This window comes from Anguilla anguilla, chromosome 12 (genome assembly GCF_013347855.1).
Source record: "Anguilla anguilla isolate fAngAng1 chromosome 12, fAngAng1.pri, whole genome shotgun sequence".
Classification (NCBI taxonomy): domain Eukaryota; kingdom Metazoa; phylum Chordata; class Actinopteri; order Anguilliformes; family Anguillidae; genus Anguilla; species Anguilla anguilla.
The window spans coordinates 17774157-17795650 of record NC_049212.1 but is presented as its reverse complement, the minus strand read 5'-3'; the positions used below and the strand labels follow the sequence as shown (position 1 = coordinate 17795650).

The 21494-nt window shown below is 44.8% G+C and overlaps 1 protein-coding gene across 7 annotated transcripts in view; it reads right to left on the bottom strand.

The window, feature by feature from the left end:
• The window catches only part of clcn2c (chloride channel 2c), a 122372-nt gene that overhangs the window by 98557 nt on the left and 2321 nt on the right, over nt 1-21494 (bottom strand). For 4 of the 7 annotated variants that reach the window (XM_035385565.1, XM_035385567.1, XM_035385564.1 and 1 more), the window contains exon 1: nt 13085-13365. The exons of 1 other annotated variant lie outside the window; for it this stretch is intronic. In XM_035385565.1, the coding sequence (XP_035241456.1) occupies nt 13085-13135 (51 nt within the window). In that variant the 5' untranslated portion in view covers nt 13136-13365. Of the gene's footprint in view, nt 1-13084; nt 13367-21494 lie in introns of those variants that run through there. 2 more of the 7 variants (XM_035385561.1, XM_035385566.1) reach the window with 2 other exon arrangements.

The following is a 21494-nucleotide window of genomic DNA, read 5'->3' as shown; positions in this document are numbered from 1 at the left end:
GGCCCCCCTCAAACCCTGCGGCACAATCCTCAGAATAATCCACTGTACCGACAAATCAACAGCCTATATACAGCATAGGCTGCTGGGGCACCCACAGAAGGCTCCGTCCAGTGTACTGGACCAGGGCCCGGTCGGTGTGCTGTTTATTCTGCTGGTTTTTTATCAGCATTCAGCAACGAGTTGTATAAAATTAGATAAGCAGTGCAAGTGGCTGCCAAGGTCAAGCACTCAACAACAAACGCACACAGAGGCAGGCGGGGCTGGGAATCACAGAGACAAAAGACAAAATGAGAAAAACAAAGAGAAACGGCTGTGTGTGAACAGGTCTAATGAGAAAGCAGCCACCTGCTGGAAGGGAGCCACACGCACAGCCACGCTCGCCCCCCCCCCCCCCACACCCCACACCCCCCAGAAAGCAGCGCTAAAACCTGCGACAGCTGCAGAAATGCAAACACTAAGCAGGAGTTATTAAGAGAGGATCGACCCGTGAGCAACGACAAAGGGCGGGGAAAGGGTGGGAAGATAGCATGTGCCCCAAGGGCTGCACACAGAGCTTATCCATCTCTTTCCAATAAGCACGGGGCAAGGAAAAATGGCACCGTCTCCCATTCATCGAACCCGAGCCCCATTCTGCCTGAGATATACACACTTGCTCACTTTGTTATTCTAAGGGGAATGATGGCTTCTCTTGCAAGCCCAATCGATGACCCAGGCAGAATGATAGCAGGCCTGTGATTGGTCGCTGGCCTGCGGCCTGTTAAAATGGGTAGGTAAACCCACCTCCACCTGCAGCCATGTCACCCCGCCGTGGGTCCAAACCCAGAGGAGGGGAAATGATCATGAATTCAGAGCAGACGCGTTGGAACAGAGGGCTCAGAAATTGATTCTGCAACAGCGAGTGCCTGAGGGGCACTGAAGAGAGAAAATAGACACAGAAAGCAGATGGAGAGACTGAGCATGAGGGCTGCACATGACAGGCTGAGGGTGGAGAGGGTGAGAAGAGGACGGCCGGCACTGCACCTCCCACACGCACACCTCGGAACCAGCATCGCCACAGAAACACACACACTCACACACACACACACACACACACACACAATCACAGCACGGAGGCGGCGTGAAGCCCTGAGGCCAGGTTCACACCTCCACACGCCACTGCAATCACAGACACACACACACACAGAACAAACAAACGCGCACGCACACACGCAGCTCCTGCAGCGCGCAGCACCCGAAGGTGAGGGCGGAGAGGCGGGCGGAACACAACGTGCACCCACCCGCGGCAAGCGAAGGGCAAAAACATCCAAAACCACATAAAACAGACACAGAGGCCGAGAGAGAGAGAGAGAGAGAGAGAGGGAGAGAGAGAGAGGGAGCGCGAGAGAGAGAGCGAGAGCGAGAGCGAGAGCGAGAGAGAGAGAGGAACTGGGATAATCCCTCTGGCGAAGCTGGGCGCTGGAATAGCTGGCAGCGCGCTCAGCCGCGCACACAGTCACAGATAAGGCCGATTACGCGCCGGCCGGCTCTCCCCGCCAGGCCGCCGCCGCGCGGAGAGCTCGGACCCGAGCGTGACGCCCGGCGGGATGAGGCCAAGCTCAGCTCCCATCGTTTCCGCATCCCTCCCTCCCGCCTTCCGCATCCCTCCCTCCTGCCTTCCGCATCCCTCCCTCGTTTTCCCGCCTCCCCCTCTCTCCCGCCAGACAGGCATGTCACTGAGCCGCATTGCAGCGGGTGCCTGTCACTCAGGCAATGAGGCGCTCGGGCCAAAACTGAGACTAAACAGAACAAGAAACAAAAGTACCTTTTATCCAGGAAGCAGTATGGTCTGTACTTTTTGTTCTTATTATGGTACTTAGTAGTGTTTGTCTGTGGGTTCCCAACTTTATTTCCATTCTATGGTATTAATTATGTTGTTGTTAATTGTTTTATTGTAAATTGCTTTGGCAATATTGTTTATACAATGCAGTTTTGCCGATAAAGCCTTATTGAATCAAATTGAATTGATACAGCACAGAGAGGGATACACCGCAGGGATACAGCACACAGATGCCAGATTCAGCCCGAGTCTCATTACCATTATTTAAGGGCCACACCAGTCCCAAATTGTGAGACAGCACTATTTCTGCGGTCTCTGCCAGACTCCACAGTCATCGCTCCATTGTACTCGGGCGACGGACGAGATCAGGTGGCTCCCTCGTCAAAGCGCACAATGCCCCTCGTTCTCTTCAGGTAACTCAATCATGAGAAAAACACAACTGTGCTCACGGCTGAACCGCAGGCGGTTATGAGCCAGCCCCTGAGAGCCGGGCTGAGCAGCGCGGTACAGCGTCCACGCCCTCGCGGCCTCTCGTTACCGGCCGGGCCTTTTCATCCCCGTTCCCAGAGAACGGACGGAGAAAGAACAAAGCGTGGGGAGGGCGGGAGCAGCGGGCATTTTAAACCGTCTCCCACAGGTCAGCGAGCCTGCCCGTCATCCAGCTCCGCTCAGCTCGGCGGCTCCAGCCGGCTGCGTGCGGCCCGTTCCCGCGTGCGTGTGCGGAACAAGCGTTTGGGCGTAACGATGAACCTTCCGGGTGTTTGGGATGGAACGCGGAGAGGAAGTGCGGGTGCGGCTGTGCTGGGGAGGTGCAGACTGTGGTCGGACAGGTCAGACTGTGCGCTCTGCTGTGTACACTAAACAGGAGCTTTCCAACAACAAGAAGCGGAGGTGAGACGTTCCCTCCCCATCTTTCCAGAGCGCAACAGCCTCATCTGACATGACAGTTTCTCGTCAGAAGACCTGTCAATCAACCCCGATCCTCTGGGGTATTCTCTGACCCATGGCTAGACTTGTGCCAGTACACCAGTGAGGGGACTGTCTACAGTCACGGCTGTCCCGAGTAAGTTCAGCACTCACTGCCTCCATGAGCTATTTCTAGCCTGGGGTCCTCTGTCAATCAACTCCAGCAAAGATGATGCGGCAGATATTCAACAAGGTTTTCAATTTTCCACAGTCACCCACTGCTGCTTCCCTCCAAAACCGCTACCAATAGCGTTACCAGCGCCTCCACAACGGCCTGGTTCTGCTTCTACACACCACCTCCCCCCACAGAAGACAATGCGCTGAGGCAGAGAGAAAGAAATCAATACCTTCCGGAATGCACCATGGCCCAGCACACCTCTGCACAATGCACACACTGTAAGCACAGATAACACAAGAAGAACAACAACAGGGGGAAGAAGTCAAAGAACGGACAGCTGTTGGAGGAGTACGGGGGGGGGGGGTCACACACAGACGCGTTTGTGCTGGGAGCTGAGCCATCTCTACACTGGCATCAGCGCACGGGCACTGCCATTTCACTGCGCCCTGCCCCGTCCCAGTCAGTGACCAGAGAGTAGAGTACATTACATTACATTGCATTGCATTGCAGAGAGTTAGCATACGCGCTTATCCTGAACGACTTACACATCTTTTTGCACAGCATTTACGTTGCATCCATTTATACAGCTGCATGTATACTGAAGCAATGCAGGTTAAGTGCCTTGCTCAAGGGAACAACGGCAGTGTCCTACCTCGGAATCGAACCTGTGACCTTTAAGTTACTAGACCAGGTCCTTACCCATTATACAGTACCAAAGGGGACTGCTGAAAGTCTGTGCCACCGTCTGTTTGACCCCAGAAACAGCCCAGCTCAAACTGACAGATTTGTACCTCTGATCTGGTGCTCAGCCCTGGAGAGGTTCAGATCAGATCTCTCTGTCACCACGGCAACCAAAGCGAAAGCAGCAAGTGGCTTTGCTGCGGTGACCCTCGGACACTTCCCTCTGCCCTATGGCCCAGTCTCAATCGCCCGACCCGTTTACGAAGTGCGGGAATGAGACGGATCTCATCGTCACCATCCTCATCTTCGTCACCATCGGGCGACCTGAGAGGGAGGCTCACACAAAGGCCGACAGGTGCACCCAACATGGCACAGCTGTCACTCCGCCCATATTTCTCAGGGGGTGACAGCAGTCCAGCGGGCCAGGGCACCGCCCGCTTTCCCACGGGCTCTAAAAGGGGGCGGGGCAGTACAGTAACACCCCCGCCAATACAGTTCCACAAGCGAGAACAATAACGCTCACAGAGCAAACTTCCAAACGTGAAAAAAAAAACGGCCAGTAACCAAGGGAGCTCACGGGCTCGCTGGGGACGGTTTCAATGGAGGTCCCGTCTCTGCAGTGGGGGGGTGGCGGGTGATTGATGGGACAGGACTGGACCGGCGCCAGTGCGACGAAGTTACTAAGCTGGTCACACACTCACTATAACTGGGGCCTACTCTGGGCTCGTACTATTTGGCTGGTGGGGGGGGGGAGGGCACAGTAGTGATTATGGGGGATATAAAGCTGTACAGTCCTTGGGAATGAGAGGGAAGGGGTTACATATTTGTATTCATCAACTGTAAATCCAGTAATAGCCGATAGCACAAACCCTTAATCCCCAAACCCGTGCACTTCTGAGGAAGGGAAACTACACAAAACCACAAACCGACACAAGGAACATAAACTTAGGCAGTAATTAGAGTATACATTACTAAATGAGCTCAGCAGTACATGAATTTTGTATTTAACACTAAGCAACTGGGGCTATTTAAGGCAAAGCACTACAACAAGCAATTCCAGCAGAAAGTTGCTCCATATGCACAAACACACTCACTCTCACACTCACACAAACACACTCTCACACCAAGACACACACTCACACATCCACAGTCTCACACTCACACCCACACCCACACTCACACCCAACAGCAAGAAGGTTATGGTACAGTCCGAATGTTGAGCCCTCCCTGTAAGACGGACCTCGCTGGCCGTGGGGACACTTCAGGGACACTTCAGGGACATGGTGACTGTGTGGCGCATTCTGAGGCAGTCAGCCTGTGCTGAGGCAGTGGACAGAGCAGCTGAGGCAGAGTTTAAAGAGACGAGCTCCCAGACCACGTGTCCGGGAGCGGACAATGACAGGAAACGTATGAACACAGCAGGGCTATGGTACGGCCTCTCAACTGCTCAGCCCTAACCCCACCAGCGCGTATCAACAATAAAAGGACATCTTTCTCTCCCCCAGTGAGACTCACCACTGGCTGAGAGAGGGAGAAAGAGAAAGAAAATAAGAGCAAGAGAGAGAAAGAGCGATAGAGGGAGAGAGAGGGCCTGGCTGCCTGGGTTTTTATCCTTCTTCATTTGTTTTTCGGTGTTGATTTTGCTGATTGTGCAGGAAAGAGAAGAAAGAAACCCTCCTTTGTCAGCTGACGTAGCATGAGGCAATGTGGACTGCGGAGATCATGTGGTCACTCCTGCCCCTCCACTAAGAGAGACTGCAGATTAGACGCTGTATCAGGAAGGTGAATCAATTTCTTTGGTAGTAGAAGAATGTGTGGAAGGTTCTCAGAAGCCAGTGTTTCATGAAACACTGTAGGGACTCTACACAGACACATGCATCACATCCACACTAATACCCTACCGTATTTGTCCATTTTCAGAAACCATATTACATTACATAGTCTATCCTACTTTGCATCACACTGTCTGTTCATTACTCCTGATATGGTGCACAGTTCTAGGGTAAAACAACGACTCAGCATTTCAAGCGCAGGTCTGCCTTTGGAACCACTGAGTCCTGTCCAATATCCCGTTTATCTGATTCATTCCTCTTCAACAATGCCAGACAGAACCTATCTATTATTCCAGACTAAAAAAAAAACTAAAGAAAAACACTGAGGTTTAAAACAACTTCCCTGGCATTTACGTTGTCAAAGGGATAACCCAGAGTCAGACAGGGTTATGGACTTCTGACAAAAGGGCTTTAAACTGAGGTCAGGCCCAGTTGTTTTTGAACCCTTGATCCAAAAGTAATCATCCAGTGAAAACGAACAGCAGCAGAACTGAATTTTATCACACCATATTTATTGTGCAATAAAGGACTAAATACAGAGCCGGGTATGCCAAGAAAAGGCAAATGCTTATCAAAACAATGTAACAAAGTTCAAGTGGCAAGAGGACTGCGCAGACCAGAGCTAGGCCAGATTGTACCCTGTGTCCAACATACAGAACAGATGTGCAGGCTCACAAAAGCACACACTTAAACTCACGCTCCCAAGCAAATGCTCTCTCAAACACACATGCATACAAACACATTTCCATACAGGCCAGCATCCAAGCACAAGCACAAGCCCACACACGCAAGCACACGAGGTCAGGCACAAGCACCAGCACGCAAACTATTCTCTCTCTAATTCCCTCTACCTCAGTTCGGAAACGGAAATCAGGATTTCTGCCGTTAAGAGAAAAAAAATCTATAAACTGAGAGATGAGAACTGCAGCAGTCTTGATGAAGACAGTTCTCTGACCGGGAGAAGTAGTGCACACACAGCAGCTTCATTAGGGGGCTCAATTATTCTCTATCGACTAGCTGATCGCCACAGCTCAGGTCAGCCCATTCTCTTGGGCCAGTCAGAGTGCATGCTGGGAACAGGTGGGTTTAACAAGCTTTGAACAATTTCCACAATAAAAAATGAACTTCCAAAATGGCCACAGTTAGAGTATGATCATGGTTCGTTTGCTTTGATCCGATATCGATTTATACCATCATTGACATATGAAAAGCAATTTTGTAAGTCGCTTTGGATAAAAGCATCAGCACAAAGATTGAATTGCAAATTGTAACCATAAAATGGGCATATTCAGTGGCTATCTTGTAACATCACGTTTGGGTATGATAGACTTTGTAGCTTATAGACTTTACAGCTATGCAGAACAGTTCTTATTGCAGTGCTTAATTATGAACCTAATGTTAATGGGGAAATGGTTTAAGAAAAGAAATCTATCAATAAAATATTATGTGGCACTTCTTTTCTGTGCTGAAAGCAGCATCTAAAAAACCACTGAACCAAAAGTACTTCAAAGTCTGAATTCATCAATAGTCCAGGTTTCTATTGGTCAAGCACTCTCTTCATTAAAGATGCAAGTCAAATAACGGTGTCCACAAAGAAAATCAATAACGCAATGAAATAGGAATTGCATTTGCGGCCTAAAAACACAGACAGTGTTTTAGTCTGCTTCTTCAATGTTAACCTGCAGTAGCCATTCAATGGGGAGAACACAGGCTTACACACAGCCACGTTTAGATACGTCCGATGGTACTGAAGTGATCGCTCATGACCTCATACCCTGGAGAGACAGCGATGATGTCACAATTGTCCTCCACACACCAGATCAAAAGCAAGTTACAGAATCTTTTCTCTTATTGACATCTAACCAAAAGCTATAAACAAAGCCTGCTGTGAATGGTACCAACACAAGACCAAGCTAGCGCTTTACATGACAATATACCTCATTGCTCTCAAAAATGGAAAATAAGCATAACCAGAATTAATCTGGAAGAAAGTCAGAAATATCTTTTATTTCCTGCTATTTTTTCAAATAATGTCAAATGTTGCATTTCACATGTAGAGACAGTATGAGCTTGTGACAACCATGCTGTCAAAAAAGAAAGACAAGTCATCTCGCCAAGCCTGCTATACTTCGGCTGCAATATTCAGACTAGAAAACAATAAAATAATTCATTTTCACCAATTTAAAAAATCATTCCGAACTACAGTGTGGTGTACAGCTGGAGGCTGTCGAACAACAGAACAAGATTTGGTTGTTTCGCAACTTTTAAGACCGCAAACTTATTTTTAACACAGCTTTGCCAAATTTAGAAATTAGTGACTAGAAAGCATCGAGTAAAATACAGTCAGCTGCCTCTTTGGGACAGGAACCACTGTCCTCTTCCTCAAGGGGTAAAATATCCCCATTGCTACTGCAGAGGTGATGTGGGAATTCACTAACCTAATGCGGACCTGGACCATGCACTCAGTCTGAAGACAAATGTGTTTATAAATTAAGATGCTAACTGTTGACGAGACCTAGAAGATTGGATAATGTACCCATAACTGAACCAGTGCTCTCTAGTACAAAAAGCACAAGCATGGTCACAGTCCCTTCTCAGTGACCAACTTCCACATGAGGACATGCCTTAGTCATGCACCGGCCTATTGATGGCTCAGCCCACATGCTCTCCAGTGAAGAGCCTGCTACAAGCCCCCATCCCCCTGACACTACCAGCAGCCAGCAAAGCACCAGTTTCAAACCCCGCCTGGGTTACAGCAGCCAGCGCAACATCAGCTCTAATCCCAGACAGGCTTAGAGCAGCCAGCAGGACGTCAGATCCAGACCAGGTGAGGAGCGTTAGAGCAGCTAGCAACATATCAATTAACCAACAAAACAAAACAAAAAAGGAAATAATGTGATTTCACAGATAGTGAGTCAAACAAATGAAAAAAAACAACATGAGGCAACAAAGCAACAGCAGTGCCATTATAAGTAAAAAAAGAGGGAGGGGTGCAGTGGGGGTGCACTTGACAGCCTCCATCTTCCTCCTCCAGCAGGCCACTGCTGTGGTCAACAACAAGCACGGAGGATATCTGGCAGCTGAGGCTGCTGAACGCTGAGCTCGGGCGCTGGCAGGCACAGAGGGAGGCCAACTCCACAGCTGCTCTGTTTGATGTAGCACTGCCTGTTACCAATGGCTTTGATTTGACTATTCACACAAATCCCTTCGCTAGACTCCATCTATTCAAGGTGACTTTAAAAGGCCGAGATTTTTTTGTAGTGCAAATGATGATATAACAGGGACGTGACCGACAGCTTGATGAACCGCCGTGTGCAGACGAGGGGAAAAAGAGTGTGTGATAGATTGAGAGGGATTGAGAGAGAAAGAGAATGAAAGAGGGAAGGAGGGTGTTGCTTTGGAAGGGGGGGGGGTAACAAAACCTAACTGGGAGGAGCATTCACCATTTAAACAAGATGAAAGCTACAGTGTACCACAAATCATTATCCTAGATCACTTCATCCATCACAGATGGAAATTCAGCTTGTTCCCAGAAGAGACTAATTATTCACTCTGAGTCACAGGCACTGCTGAAATGGCCCCCAAAACAAAGTTCGACCACAAACGTTTGCCTACAATATCCCAGCCTGCCACACCATACAAATCCTACGCCACACAGGTATCTCAGGCTGGGTGCATGTCTTTGTCCATGGTGAGTAGTGAACAGTAAAATCAGCAAGCGATTTAACAGAAATAAATCTGGCTTTTTGATCCCACAGCAGGAAGCAAGTCAGGTGGTGACCAGGGTTGTGTGGGTATTCCATAATGCCAGATTATGAAGTTCTGAAGCTATACAACGGTATGGTTTTCAGTCCTGCAGCATTAACTCCTGGTTTTTAAAATGATTTATGCATAGGCTCATTTTCTGTTAAGCTCATTTTGGAATTAATTTACTTTAGGGATACACAATTATAGCGCACTTCATTGCCAAAAATATTTAACTGGCAGAAGTGTAGTGGTAACAGTAAGCAGCAATGCGGGAGACCCAATAATATGGCCAACGATGGAACTACTTTTTAAATTCCTGAAAATAATCACCCGTTGGATTGGACATTAATAGAGTAACTCTGAAGGAGTTACACCCAGAAGGCCATTCTTAAATTTACAACCAACCATCAGGAAATCAGACCCTGCAAAAAATCCAAAGGAACACAAGAGACAACATAAAGCCTTCCCCTGACCTTTAGCCTTAACATGCAAACATCTGAAAAGAAAGGCCTGCAAGACCTCAAAGAATGAGAAAAGGTAGTTTTTTTATGTAAATAAATAATCTTTTAGAGCTGTTGTTAATCCTCTTCAGAGGGAATAAAACAGATGACCACCTTGACTTTTGTGCCTTTAGCTCTCATGACTTATCGGCTATTGTGACTTTTTCCTTGTCCCCAGAAATGGCTTTTCATTTAATGTAGCAGGACTGAAACAGACAAATGCGAACTTTATCCCATTACCCATGATGCCATACACCACTGTCTCAATCACACAGAGCACCTGGGATGGGAGAAAGCTGTCCTCGGGCAGGGCGGGGGGGGGGGGGGGGGGGGGGGGGGGGTCGTCTGACCACAAGCTGACTCTCACCTCCATATCTCAAAGTGCAGCAAGAAACAGGCACAGTATTCAAAAAAACAAGACCAGTGCTGCTTATAACATTCAGTCAATAAAGTCAAGAGTGGGACAAAAAATGCCCCGATATTGGATTGTTTGGATTGTTTGGTTTTCCTCCAAAGGTCTCCAATTGTAAAAGATTTCTTAACTCTGTACTGGCTTTGATGTTATGTAGTGCCATAGTTTCATTAACACCTTGTGTAAATATTGTGCAAGACACACTCAGTGTCCCTTATGTTCCTAAGTAAATGTTAACTCAGGTCAAATTACGGTTATTTACTCCAAGGCAAATATAATAGTCATAATGAGCTGTCAAACAGCTTTAAGCTCCAAAGGAAAAATATAAGCTTAGGGAAAATTCCTTTGCCTCTGGTCGTTTCCACAGCAAACGTGTGTCCTGCTATTTTAGCCCCGATAACAAAGGGAAGCCCACTAGTACAAATAAATCTTACTAGGTTATGACACTTTCACAACTAGAACAGTGCACTGCAAGATCTCCACACACAAATGTGCGCACACACACACACACACAGGTTTCTCAGTCCCTAGTTCCAACGGCACACATCTATCGGGTTTCATCTCATCCACACAACGGCAAATGATCCACTCATTAGCATTCAGATGCGCCGCCAGCGCCTGCATTTTCGTCCAATGAAAATGCTCGCTGTGGGCCCAGTGCGCTCTTCTGAAGCAAAACACGGCCGTGAGCAGTTTCATCGTCTTACACAAGACAGGCACAAATCAGACCCAAGGTTATTTTATTGCACCCACAGCTCTCTTATCACCCTTCTTAAAATTGCTCTTATCTGACCCGGTGAACAATGCACTTTTGCCCACTCCGCTTCAGAACAGGCCCCGACATCAAAACACCACCACACCGCCGCCTGGCAGGAGGATGCATTGATCCGAATAACACTACTGCTTTAATATCAGGGCGGGAAACAGATGAACACCTCTCCCAGGAACCGTGACGGGTACAGGATGGGCACTGACAGCATTATTTGTATGTGCCACAGGCAGAGATGCCAGAGAAAGCCATCCTCTCCCCGTCCAGATAGAAAGAGCACTGCCTCCCACAGAAACATGTAGAGCGGGCCGGAGTCTGGCTGTCCAGGCACTGAGGTTAATCCAATTACATCCCCGCTTCCCCTCTCACACTTCTACGCACACTCAGCCTCCTCTCGCCCCCTTTATGAAGCTCTGCTCACCGGCCTCAGCCAATAATGTGGCATTTGGTGAACCTGGGGTGTACTGAGGAATCCTAAGTAGGAGAGGGAGGAGGAATCGTGGGGAAGAAAGCAGTAGACTACTGACTCTAGCAAATACCTCGACAAGGCAAGAAAAACAGAATCCAGGGGTAAAACAGTAAGAGAGAAATTGGAATGACATGCATCTAACTGGTAAATTAGAGTGCTAAATAACCCGGATTTATATAACCCAGGAAAAGCTTTTACAGATGACTGCACTGAATGTAATCAAATCTCAATATAAATCTGTAGCTCTCAAAAATGTCTGGACCAAAAGTTTTGTTACTTTAGCATCAGACAAGGGACAGTCAACACAGGAAGGGACAAGTGTTCAGAGCGAGTGCACGGATCTGGGCAAAGATGCTGCACCTCGAGATTCTGAGGTCACTGCGCTCCGCGTTTGCAGACATACGGGGAGAGACGCAGCACCGCAAGAGGTGATCGTGCGTCCACTGCTGAATCAGCGGCCGAGTTATGCAACGCTCGTGTTTCTCAAAAGACGCGAGACACATTTTTTTACAGTGAGATACTTCACGGCCCAAAAGCTCTCTTTATAACACAAGACTTGTTGCTCTTTATTTTTTAAATAAATTAACTGTTCATAGGCGACTTTTCAATTTGTTAGGGCTAAGGTCTCCTTTTTTAAAGCCCGCCGCAATTTGGACTTCAAGTGGTTTGACAACGGCGCGACAATGACAGGTCGCTTTTCCATCCACACTTCGCTTCATTCGCTCATAATCAGTCAATCACATCCGTCTTTCGGCCCGCTCGGTTTCACACTGAATGCTAAGTGTTTGTTCGAAAAGGAAACAACATGTGCCCAAGGCTAAGTATTTTATTACCTAAAATAAAAGAACGTAAAATGTAGGTGTTATGCACACTTAACTGCTCTTATCTGACTCCATAAACATACCTGACTTTTGCCCACTACACATCAGATGTATAAATTCCGAGAAATAAAGCATTTTTCCAAATTCATGTATGGTTTACGGCTGATCAACAGGTCAGAGTGGCACACATATAAATGCCTGCAATAATACCCAGAATCATCGAAGCGCGTCATCGTCTCATAATGTTTTCCTCACTTGTGCCAGCTGTTCTGTGAGCAGTGTACACTGGTGCATCTGGCATCACTGGCATCACTGGCATCACCGGTGCCCACAGTCTGTCACATTCAACAAGTGTTCATGCATTTCCAATCCCGTGTGCTACTGCATGTTAAACGCTTCACATGACAGCTGCATTTCCTGAAATTCTGAGAGATCTGTGGTGAGGCAATCGCATTTATATTGAATCTGCTCACAAGATATAGCCCACGCACATCAGAACACACATACATTTGGTTACTAGTTAAAATATATGAATGTTCATTATTCTTGCATGAACTAGTTCTGCGTGTACTGTTCGGTCAAGGCAAGATGAAGAGTGGACAGACAGACGGGCATTGTGTGCAAATCCAGCTGTGCAGCTAATCTCGCCATCGTTAATGTCACTTCTTCCAAATAAAAAAGGATAAAATTACACTGGCATTGATAACCCATACACTTACAAAGTATTTTTGCTTCTGAGAATAATGTGAAACGTGACAATGATTATATTAAAGCGCGTTGTTTCATCTTCAAAGACACATTGAAGCGCTTTTTTTTAATTTAGAAACTGTGCTGCTGCCTGGAAAATGGTTGAATTGTCATCAACTTTGTACACATTCAGTCAGTAACAGATTAACTTCGTCAGCGTTATGTGCACCACGTCCAGCAAGTGATTTGGCTACAAGTGAACTTACCAAAGTTTGCTCATACTGTAGAGCCCGCTGGTCGGTCCCGTCCCCTGCCATGGCTGCGCTCAACTCAAGCTGCCGGCAGAAATGCCAGCGAAATGAGGGAAAAGTGAATTGTTTCACACGCTTAAACAAAACACACCGACTACCAGGGTGCCCTGGAACAGAAAACTGATTCGAGGGCCGCGGATGCCTGTTGTTTTGACGCGGAATCCTTGCATAACTTCACTGAATGTTGAGATCCTACATTTTATATCCCTGATTTTTTCGCAGAATCCACGCCGAGGCGGGACTTGTGGGACTTGAGTAATCGGCACACCCCCTTTTTCCTGTTGAAGTGGTACAGTCGGCGTCTGAAGTTTTTGAGTCGCACAATTCCAGTTTTACCTACTAAGGGATGTGGACGTTTACTATAATTAAGACATTATATGCGTGCCTGCGTCTTTTCAAACAGTCACGGCCTTCTGACCATTTTCCATAACATAAATAAAACCCTGACAATCATACAGGAAGTCAAGTAAAGAAAACGGGAAACTAAATGACATCTTGAGGGCTGTCAAAAGTGTCTTGCGAAGAGCTTTCTGCACGTTAAGCTAATTAAATAAAACTGAAGTTTCAATGATAGACAATACAACAAGACATGGCGTTTGAGATTTGACACTGGATCCGATTTTCATAATACAGTTTTATTGATTATGTGATATTTTTTTTTTTTTTTGCATCTACAATAAAATCGCCTGGTGGTCTAAAGTGAAAAAATATTTACATGCCATCCATTCAGGTCACTTATCAGGTTATTGTAGTATAAAGAAATGCCACGGTATGCATAAGGCTAATCAGAGGAGAGGCTGTGGAAAATACACCTCAAATGAATTGTCTGTAACACCTTTAAAGTGTGTCCGAATGATCAATGATCTGAGAAGTGGATTGTTTCACAGATACCCTGAGAAAAATTGAATTACACTTTGGTTGTCAAGGGGTATTACAGTTCTGTTCAATGACAATACAGGCTCAATTCGGTTTATAAAAATTTTTCATTTTTCAGTGCACTGCCTTAACGAGGCAATAGACTGCCTGGATAATCACTTAGAAAATTATATTTAAGGTTATATTTAAATATTTTTGAATATGTTGAATTAAAAAAAAAACTTTGCTAGTTACAGTGTTTTTTCTACAAAACTCCACATTTGTAAATAATTCCAAATGGATGAAACTGTTCTCCCTGATGAAGGGAAACTGTTTTATGTATTTTATGTAGGCAAAGACTTCTCCCCCAAAACACTGTGCTAAGACAATCAATTTGGGCTTGTGTTCTCAAAGGATCTCCAGTGAAGAGAATTAACTGCTTTAGGTTTCTGCTTATGCTTGTACTTTAAATCACATACAGAATGAATATGTGGGACACAGATCGGTTGTAATTATGAATGGATCTAAATGCAGGCATTTTTGTGATAAGTCTAGGTCTAATTGCTGCTGTCGGAGAAGTAAGGATTCAGTCTTTGCTAAATCCTCCAGATTTCCTGAAAACTCCACATCCAGAGATCTCTACCAAAAGTATTCAGACCAGAATGCAGTTGGTTAGCCACCAGCTGGGCACACTGGTCTTAACCATGCCTGTCCCCTACCCATACCCTGAGGGAGCATTGGTGTGGCCACTTTGTTCTTCAGTACAAAGACACAGTGAGGCTTTATAGAGCTAAATCCACCCCGCTGCCCATGTTTAGTGGTCTATGTGTCAGCTGGGGTCTTAATTATATTACTGGAAGAATTAATCTGATGGAAACCTAAGTCGGTTTTAGGACCAAGGACCAGGAGTGGACACTGCTAGTTCTTCAATATGATGAAAATAGCATGGGATGAGAGACAGAGCAAAGACTGGAGACTAATCTTTGGATAATTAGTCTTCACAGAGACAGAGAGAAAATCCTAAACTATCCTAAATTTCTGCATCCTGAAATCAAAGTGTTGCATACAGGAGAAATGGACCAATGTTTTTGCACATAAAAAAGGTCGGAAGAGGAAAGGCAAGGGATCTCAGAGATAATGTATTTCTCCCATTCCAGCTAAATAAATGTAAAAGTTAATTTGGAACTGCTGTCGTCCTCTGTGATCTCTATGCGATCCCTTCTCAGATTAACGTTTTCCATCGACTGTAAACGCAACTCCAGCAAATCGGCTGTTTCAGCATCAGAAGACCACGGAACAAGGGTCGTGGAGCGGGCATGACCCATTTCATTCCAATACAGAGTGGAACACTTCCTCACCGCTTTCACCAGGATCACTGTTTGTGAAACTCCTCCAGGCTCTGTGTGTTAAGAGAGCTGTTTAATGTTCTCATGAGGAGACAAAGAACGTGTGGCATCGGACAAACACATCCATAGCTTGATTCATTTTATTTTTTTGAAGTGCCTGGAAACCATTCTTTCTAAGAGAGTGAAAACACACACACACACACACACACACACACAAAGGCCTTGATCAAATAATGCTAATAATTATTTGAATGTGTTTTCCTTGATCTTTCATTGTCTGGTTGTGTACGTTTCCTGCACGGGCTGTCGGGGCAGAAGTAACTGATGTGCCGGAATGGTTCTCTCCTCCTTTGTCTCCCCAAACACTCGTATTCCGCCTTCCAATTACCGCACAAGGGCCCCGTTCGGATCAATTCATCACCCGCACACTCCACACTCCATCATCAAACAAAGGTCTGAATTCCTTTTCCAATATATGTAGCAGTGTTAATAATTATGCGATCTCCCTTGTTGCTCTGTTTGACTTCTGGAAACAGTACAGAGAGAGGATTGATTAAGCTGATGACAAAAAATCCTTTGGTGCAGCCAGCATTTATCGAAATGTGCATAAATCTGAGTTAGAACAAGTCCATTATACTCTTGCATGCGTTAAAACAAATCTTCAAGCAGGTCACAACATAGCCGCAGTGTTTTGTGTTACGCTATATATGTTAGGGAATTTGAAAAAGTCATACGATACAATAGGTGTTTGGTTGCTCTTATGTTATCCTATCATTACTTTTATGGTTCTTTATTATTTAATTTATTAGGCAATGTAAGTAAGATTTCCTTCTGATCATTTTAAGTACTACATATGCACCCTGTTGAATTGACTGAGAATTACTGCTGATGTCTCCGGTGTTTTTCCATTATCATCACTGTTGTTATCCTCGCCATAATCACCTTCATCCAAACTATTTATGTACATGAAGCTGTTATGCAAAAAGAAAAAATGCAAACCCAAAATGATCTTTGCTAATCCCTTCTAAGCAATACACTTTGACTGCAAACATTGCTCACATTTTGAGGTCATTTATCTCAGTGTGAAAGAATGAAGTGTCGTAGTTATCTTTATCTTAACAGCACGGTTCCAATAAACTCATGGAGTAAGCTGTTGTGATAGTAAGTGGGGAGAATTTAGGGGAAAGTATTTTTCCAGTCAATGAAGTTACCTTGAAACACAGAGGAAAATCAATGCTATTGATCAACATGTTTCCCAGTGCAGCATCTAATCCAGGGGCCTGCTAGCAATGAATCAGAGTCGTGTGATCCCTTTGGAACTGCACATTAAATGTTGCGCCAAGTGAAAATGTGTGCAGCAGTAATGGTAATGTAAAATCCAATCAGCAATAACACCATAACTTTATGTTCTCCTGAAACCCAGGAATTCATTTCCGTCCCCTATAGGGGACAGAAGTCTCGGGTCATAATCTCATGAACCATATATACTACTATGCTGAAACCTACACTGCAAGGGACATTCAATAAAAATAAAATTAATAATATTTTTGAAGGTATTTTCACTGCAACATGTTTTTTTGTCATCCAAGACACTTGTAACATGTCAAAAAATGTTAATAATTGAACTTTTCTTCTGCTTGCGCTATCTATCTGTCTTCACAGGGAGATTTACCAAGCTCTGTACAATATGCCTACCACGTTTCACATTTTCATGTGTTGGCTTAGAGATATGGAATTGCATTATGAAGTGATACACATACAGGAGTCTCTTTTGAATTAGTCTAGCCCTTCAAACCCTGCCCCACCTTTCCTTTGACCAAACAGAAAATTTTCAAAAATATCCAGAAAAGGGAAGCTGTGGGTAAGGCGGGTGGGTGCAGTACATGGGGTAGCCGATGCTCAAGCCAAATAGAAATCCCCTCGGATGGGTGGGGGTTAGATCCCCTGCTGTGGCACCTTCTGAGCTGTGATCCCTTCTCTGTTACCCTCTTCGCTTTCTATGTGTCTGAATGAAGCAAAAAAGGAGAAAGGAGGGGGGCTGTCTGCTCTCCTGATTGTAAAAAAGGAGATGTGGCCAATCACGCATCACTGCACCGGACTCTGCACCGCACAGCAGGGGTACGGTGGCATTAGCCCACCTGGGAACTGAACCCGCAGCCTCACGGAAGACTGCTATAACTAAATACATTTTGAGCAATACTTAATTAGGAAGCCATATTGTGACCACTTCAGAGGGCAACAAGATGTAAAAAAACTGCCTCACAGAGAAATGTATGAAATACTTAAATGGCCCAGTCTTTTGCTGGTGCCCTCCTAGCAAGAAGAATGCTGAAGTGTATGTGACCTGGGGGGGGGGGGGGGGGTATGGGGTTGGGGAAAGCACAGCAAAGGTGCTCAGAGTAGGAGCATTCCTGTCCAAACTTTCACACAAAGAAAGAGAATGGAGGTCAGCAAACAAAAGAACAATGGCAGGAGAATGGTATGTTCTTATATATATATCCACACACACACACACACACACATAAACATTTATACACACAGACACACAGACACACGCATAAACATTTATACACACACACACACACACACACACACACACACAAGCATGCACATTCACACACACACACACACACAAGTACATAATCATTCTCTATCATTTTTTCTCTCTCTCTTCTCTTTCTTTCTGTGCTGGGGCATTAGGCGTTAGGACTAGCATGAAGGTATTATGAGGGAATAAAAACTTAACAGAAAAAGAATCATAAAGATTTGCATCATTACATATATATATATATATATATATTATCAGTGTTTCAAGAAAGTCGTTGGCACAGTTCAATGCCTGAACTTAACTATCCTGACATTTCTCACTAAGATAACCTCAACAACTTAAGTAAATTATTTCTTTTTAGTGCATTTAGGATGTCCATCACAGTGTTTCCCATCCTGATGTTAGGAGTCTCTACGCCAACTCGACCAGTCAGCTTCCACTTGGAGGGTTTTGAGGGCAGCGCGTCCTGTTTGTGCATGGGGCTCTCTATGTGGCATATCAATTAAGCTCACACGCGACCGCTTTCCCAGCTCATTAACAAAAGCAGAGAGCGCTTCTCTCCTTCTGTGGTTAGCCACATGGGGGCATTCTTGTGCTGTAGGCATGTGATGATTTTAGATAGAGCCGGAAGGAAAGAGAGTATTCTGCACAACAGAGAGCATTTTACTCAACCCTCTGTGCTTTTGAGGTGAGTACAGGGGAGTAGAAGGTAGGGGTTAGGAGGTCTGTTTATCTTGCTCCAGGGAAACAGGAGGGAGTGTAATGCTGAATAATAAATGGGCAAAGACGGGAAATTCAGAGAAGAGGAGATCTGGAGAAGTAGGAGAATAGGGAAATGGAAGTGAAGGAATTAGAGAACTGGCGATTATGCAAATTTGTCTCTGGGAGTTTCCATGTGCCATTTATAATGTCCTCTATGTGCAACATCTGCTCTGTGTTCTGGGTAGAACATATGAATCACCTGCTCTATGCAACTTGCTTAGTTACAGATTTACCGGGGTACACTTTCAACACATTCACATACACAGACAAATTACATGGACAGAAGGTCTCAAATGAACAGACTATGAGCCCAGAATAAATGCAACACTGCAACACCCCTTGTTTTATATCTGTGCCCGTGTATCGTGTTCGCTAACACTGTGGATCACACGCACACCCAACCAGGAAGGGATGTGAAGGGTGCACTGCTAATGTGGACCTCCTAGAACAATGTACTCACCCTGGAGAGCTAAAGTAAATATTCAGTTGTATAAATTGATCTCTTGAAATCTGAGAGTCGTACACCGTGTTCTGGATAAGGGCGTCTCCTGAGCATTAAATAATAGAATGATTCTCTGTTCTCCCATTACACTGTATTAAGGTAGATTACCATGGAGAGGCCAGAACTCAGTGAATCTGTGAGGCCCTCAGGAGCCATGCTGACTTCAGTGGTCTGTAGGAATGAAAGATTCGACAGAATAAATAATAAATGAATGAAGGCTGTGATCCTGCTTGTTTGAGAGGGTATTCATCTCTTTGATGGCTGAACAGAATTAAGAATGTTCAATGTTTTTAACGGGGTGAGAGTAAAGCATTCAGATTCAGATTTTAAAATGACACTGTCATTGATCTAGTGTTCGCATTCTGATTGTGAAATTACATGTTTAGACTTTAACCCATAATGCACTGTTGCTGTGCCTGTTCATGTTACACCTGCAGCTTCATCACAATCACCTGATGCAGCTGTTAATTATTTCTGCTTCCTGTCCCTCAGTTCATGGCAGGCAGCAACATAGACTGCTGCTAACTCGCTCTCTCTCTCTCTCTTTCTCTCTCTCACTGTACTCAGACATGCAGGTCAGGAATAGAAAGACTCTGTCACTGAGTAACACTCTGTAAATAAGAATGAGTTTCTTCTAACAAATACGATACCTCATTGAGGATATTCTCCATTCTCTTGGGGGGTCCAGAATTCCTCAACAGATCACCTTTACTGTGGGTGATGAGTGTGAGCTGATTGGTGACGTCACAGAAATGTACAATAAATTCCCATCCTGTGCTAGCTGGGTAATTATTTCTAATTATAAGTTCCATATTTCCAAACCTCCATGGTGGCCCCCATTGTTTTTCTCACTGCTTGATATTAGAGTTTTTTTTTTTTTTTTAAATAAACATCAATCAAAGCAATAAGTAAACTAATAATAATGAAAAGTTGGTGAGTTGAACTGATGCACTTGTTATACGTCGCTCTGGATAAGCGCACCTGCTAAATGCCTGTAATGTAATGTAATGAGTTGTATTCTGGGATTTCATGAAAACATTTCCTTGCAGACTATTCCCCAAAATGTGACAAGCTGACAGACTGACATTATCTGGCAGTTAGTGGCACTATGCTGTGTGTGTGTGTGTGTGTGTGTGTGTGTGTGTGTGCATTTGTCTGTATGTGTGTGTCAGTCTCAGCGTTATAGATGATTTTTTCTATTAGTTTGTGAAAAGTAGAGAGAGAATATAACTTTTTTATGTATTCATTTTATGGCTTAAAACATTCAAGATAAAGTGTGTCTATGTATGTGTTGTGCGGTGGTGTTGCACAAAATCCACTGGCCGTCAGGTTTATTTTAAGGTCACTGAAGCTTGCCGGTTGTACCCTTTGTAATTTGGTGTAGTTAGCATGTGAGGGGTGTAAATGTGAATGGTAATGTGGTGACATGGACAGAAACCAGCTGGACTCTTGGTAATTAAAGCTCTCACCATTGCTCTCAGTTCAATTTTTCAACTTCAGGTTCTTTATTGACATGACATATTTCAATACTTTGCCAAAACCTTTGCACCTAACAATGGTTAAAAAAGTAATATTCTGTACAATCACGGTGTATTTTAAAATATGTCACACAAAATAATTATTAACTTAATTCAGTTTAGATAAAAAGATAAACAAAAATGGATAAATAATGTGTATGCTTCCTGTGGACAATTAGTTTTATATTCATCCATCCATTATCTATACCCACTTATGGCAGGGTTGCAGGGGTGCTGGAGCCTATCCCAGCGTGCATTGGGTGAGAGGCAGGAACACACCCTGAACAGGCCGCCATTCTATCGCAGGGCACACACACCATTCACTCACACAGTCATACCTATGGGCAATTTAGAGTCTTCAATTAACCTATGTGCACGTTTGTAGACTGTGGGAGGAAACCAGAGTACCCAGAGGAAACCCGTGCAAACATGGGGAACTCCACACAGAAAGACCCAGGCCTGATTCAAACGCAGGGCTTTCTTGCTGTGAAGCAATAGCGCATCACTGTGCCACCTCAGTTTTATATTCATGTCTTCAATGAAATTTGCCACTACATTGTGTCCTGATCAGCAATATCTCTACATCCTTATGATGTCACAAACTACATAAATTCCAAACATTCATTCAACATTCAATATATCTCATTCATATGAGAGATAATCCTGGGGGGTTAAATCCAGTTGCTAAGAGGTCCCCTAAAAATACAATTGCACATAGATATGGACAGAAAAGAGGTCAAAAAGAAAGACTGAAGTTGGTGGAGAGAAAAAACTGATGTGCATATGGGGAAGTCTTTTTTTTCTATTATTAATTTTCACCATATCCACAATTTAA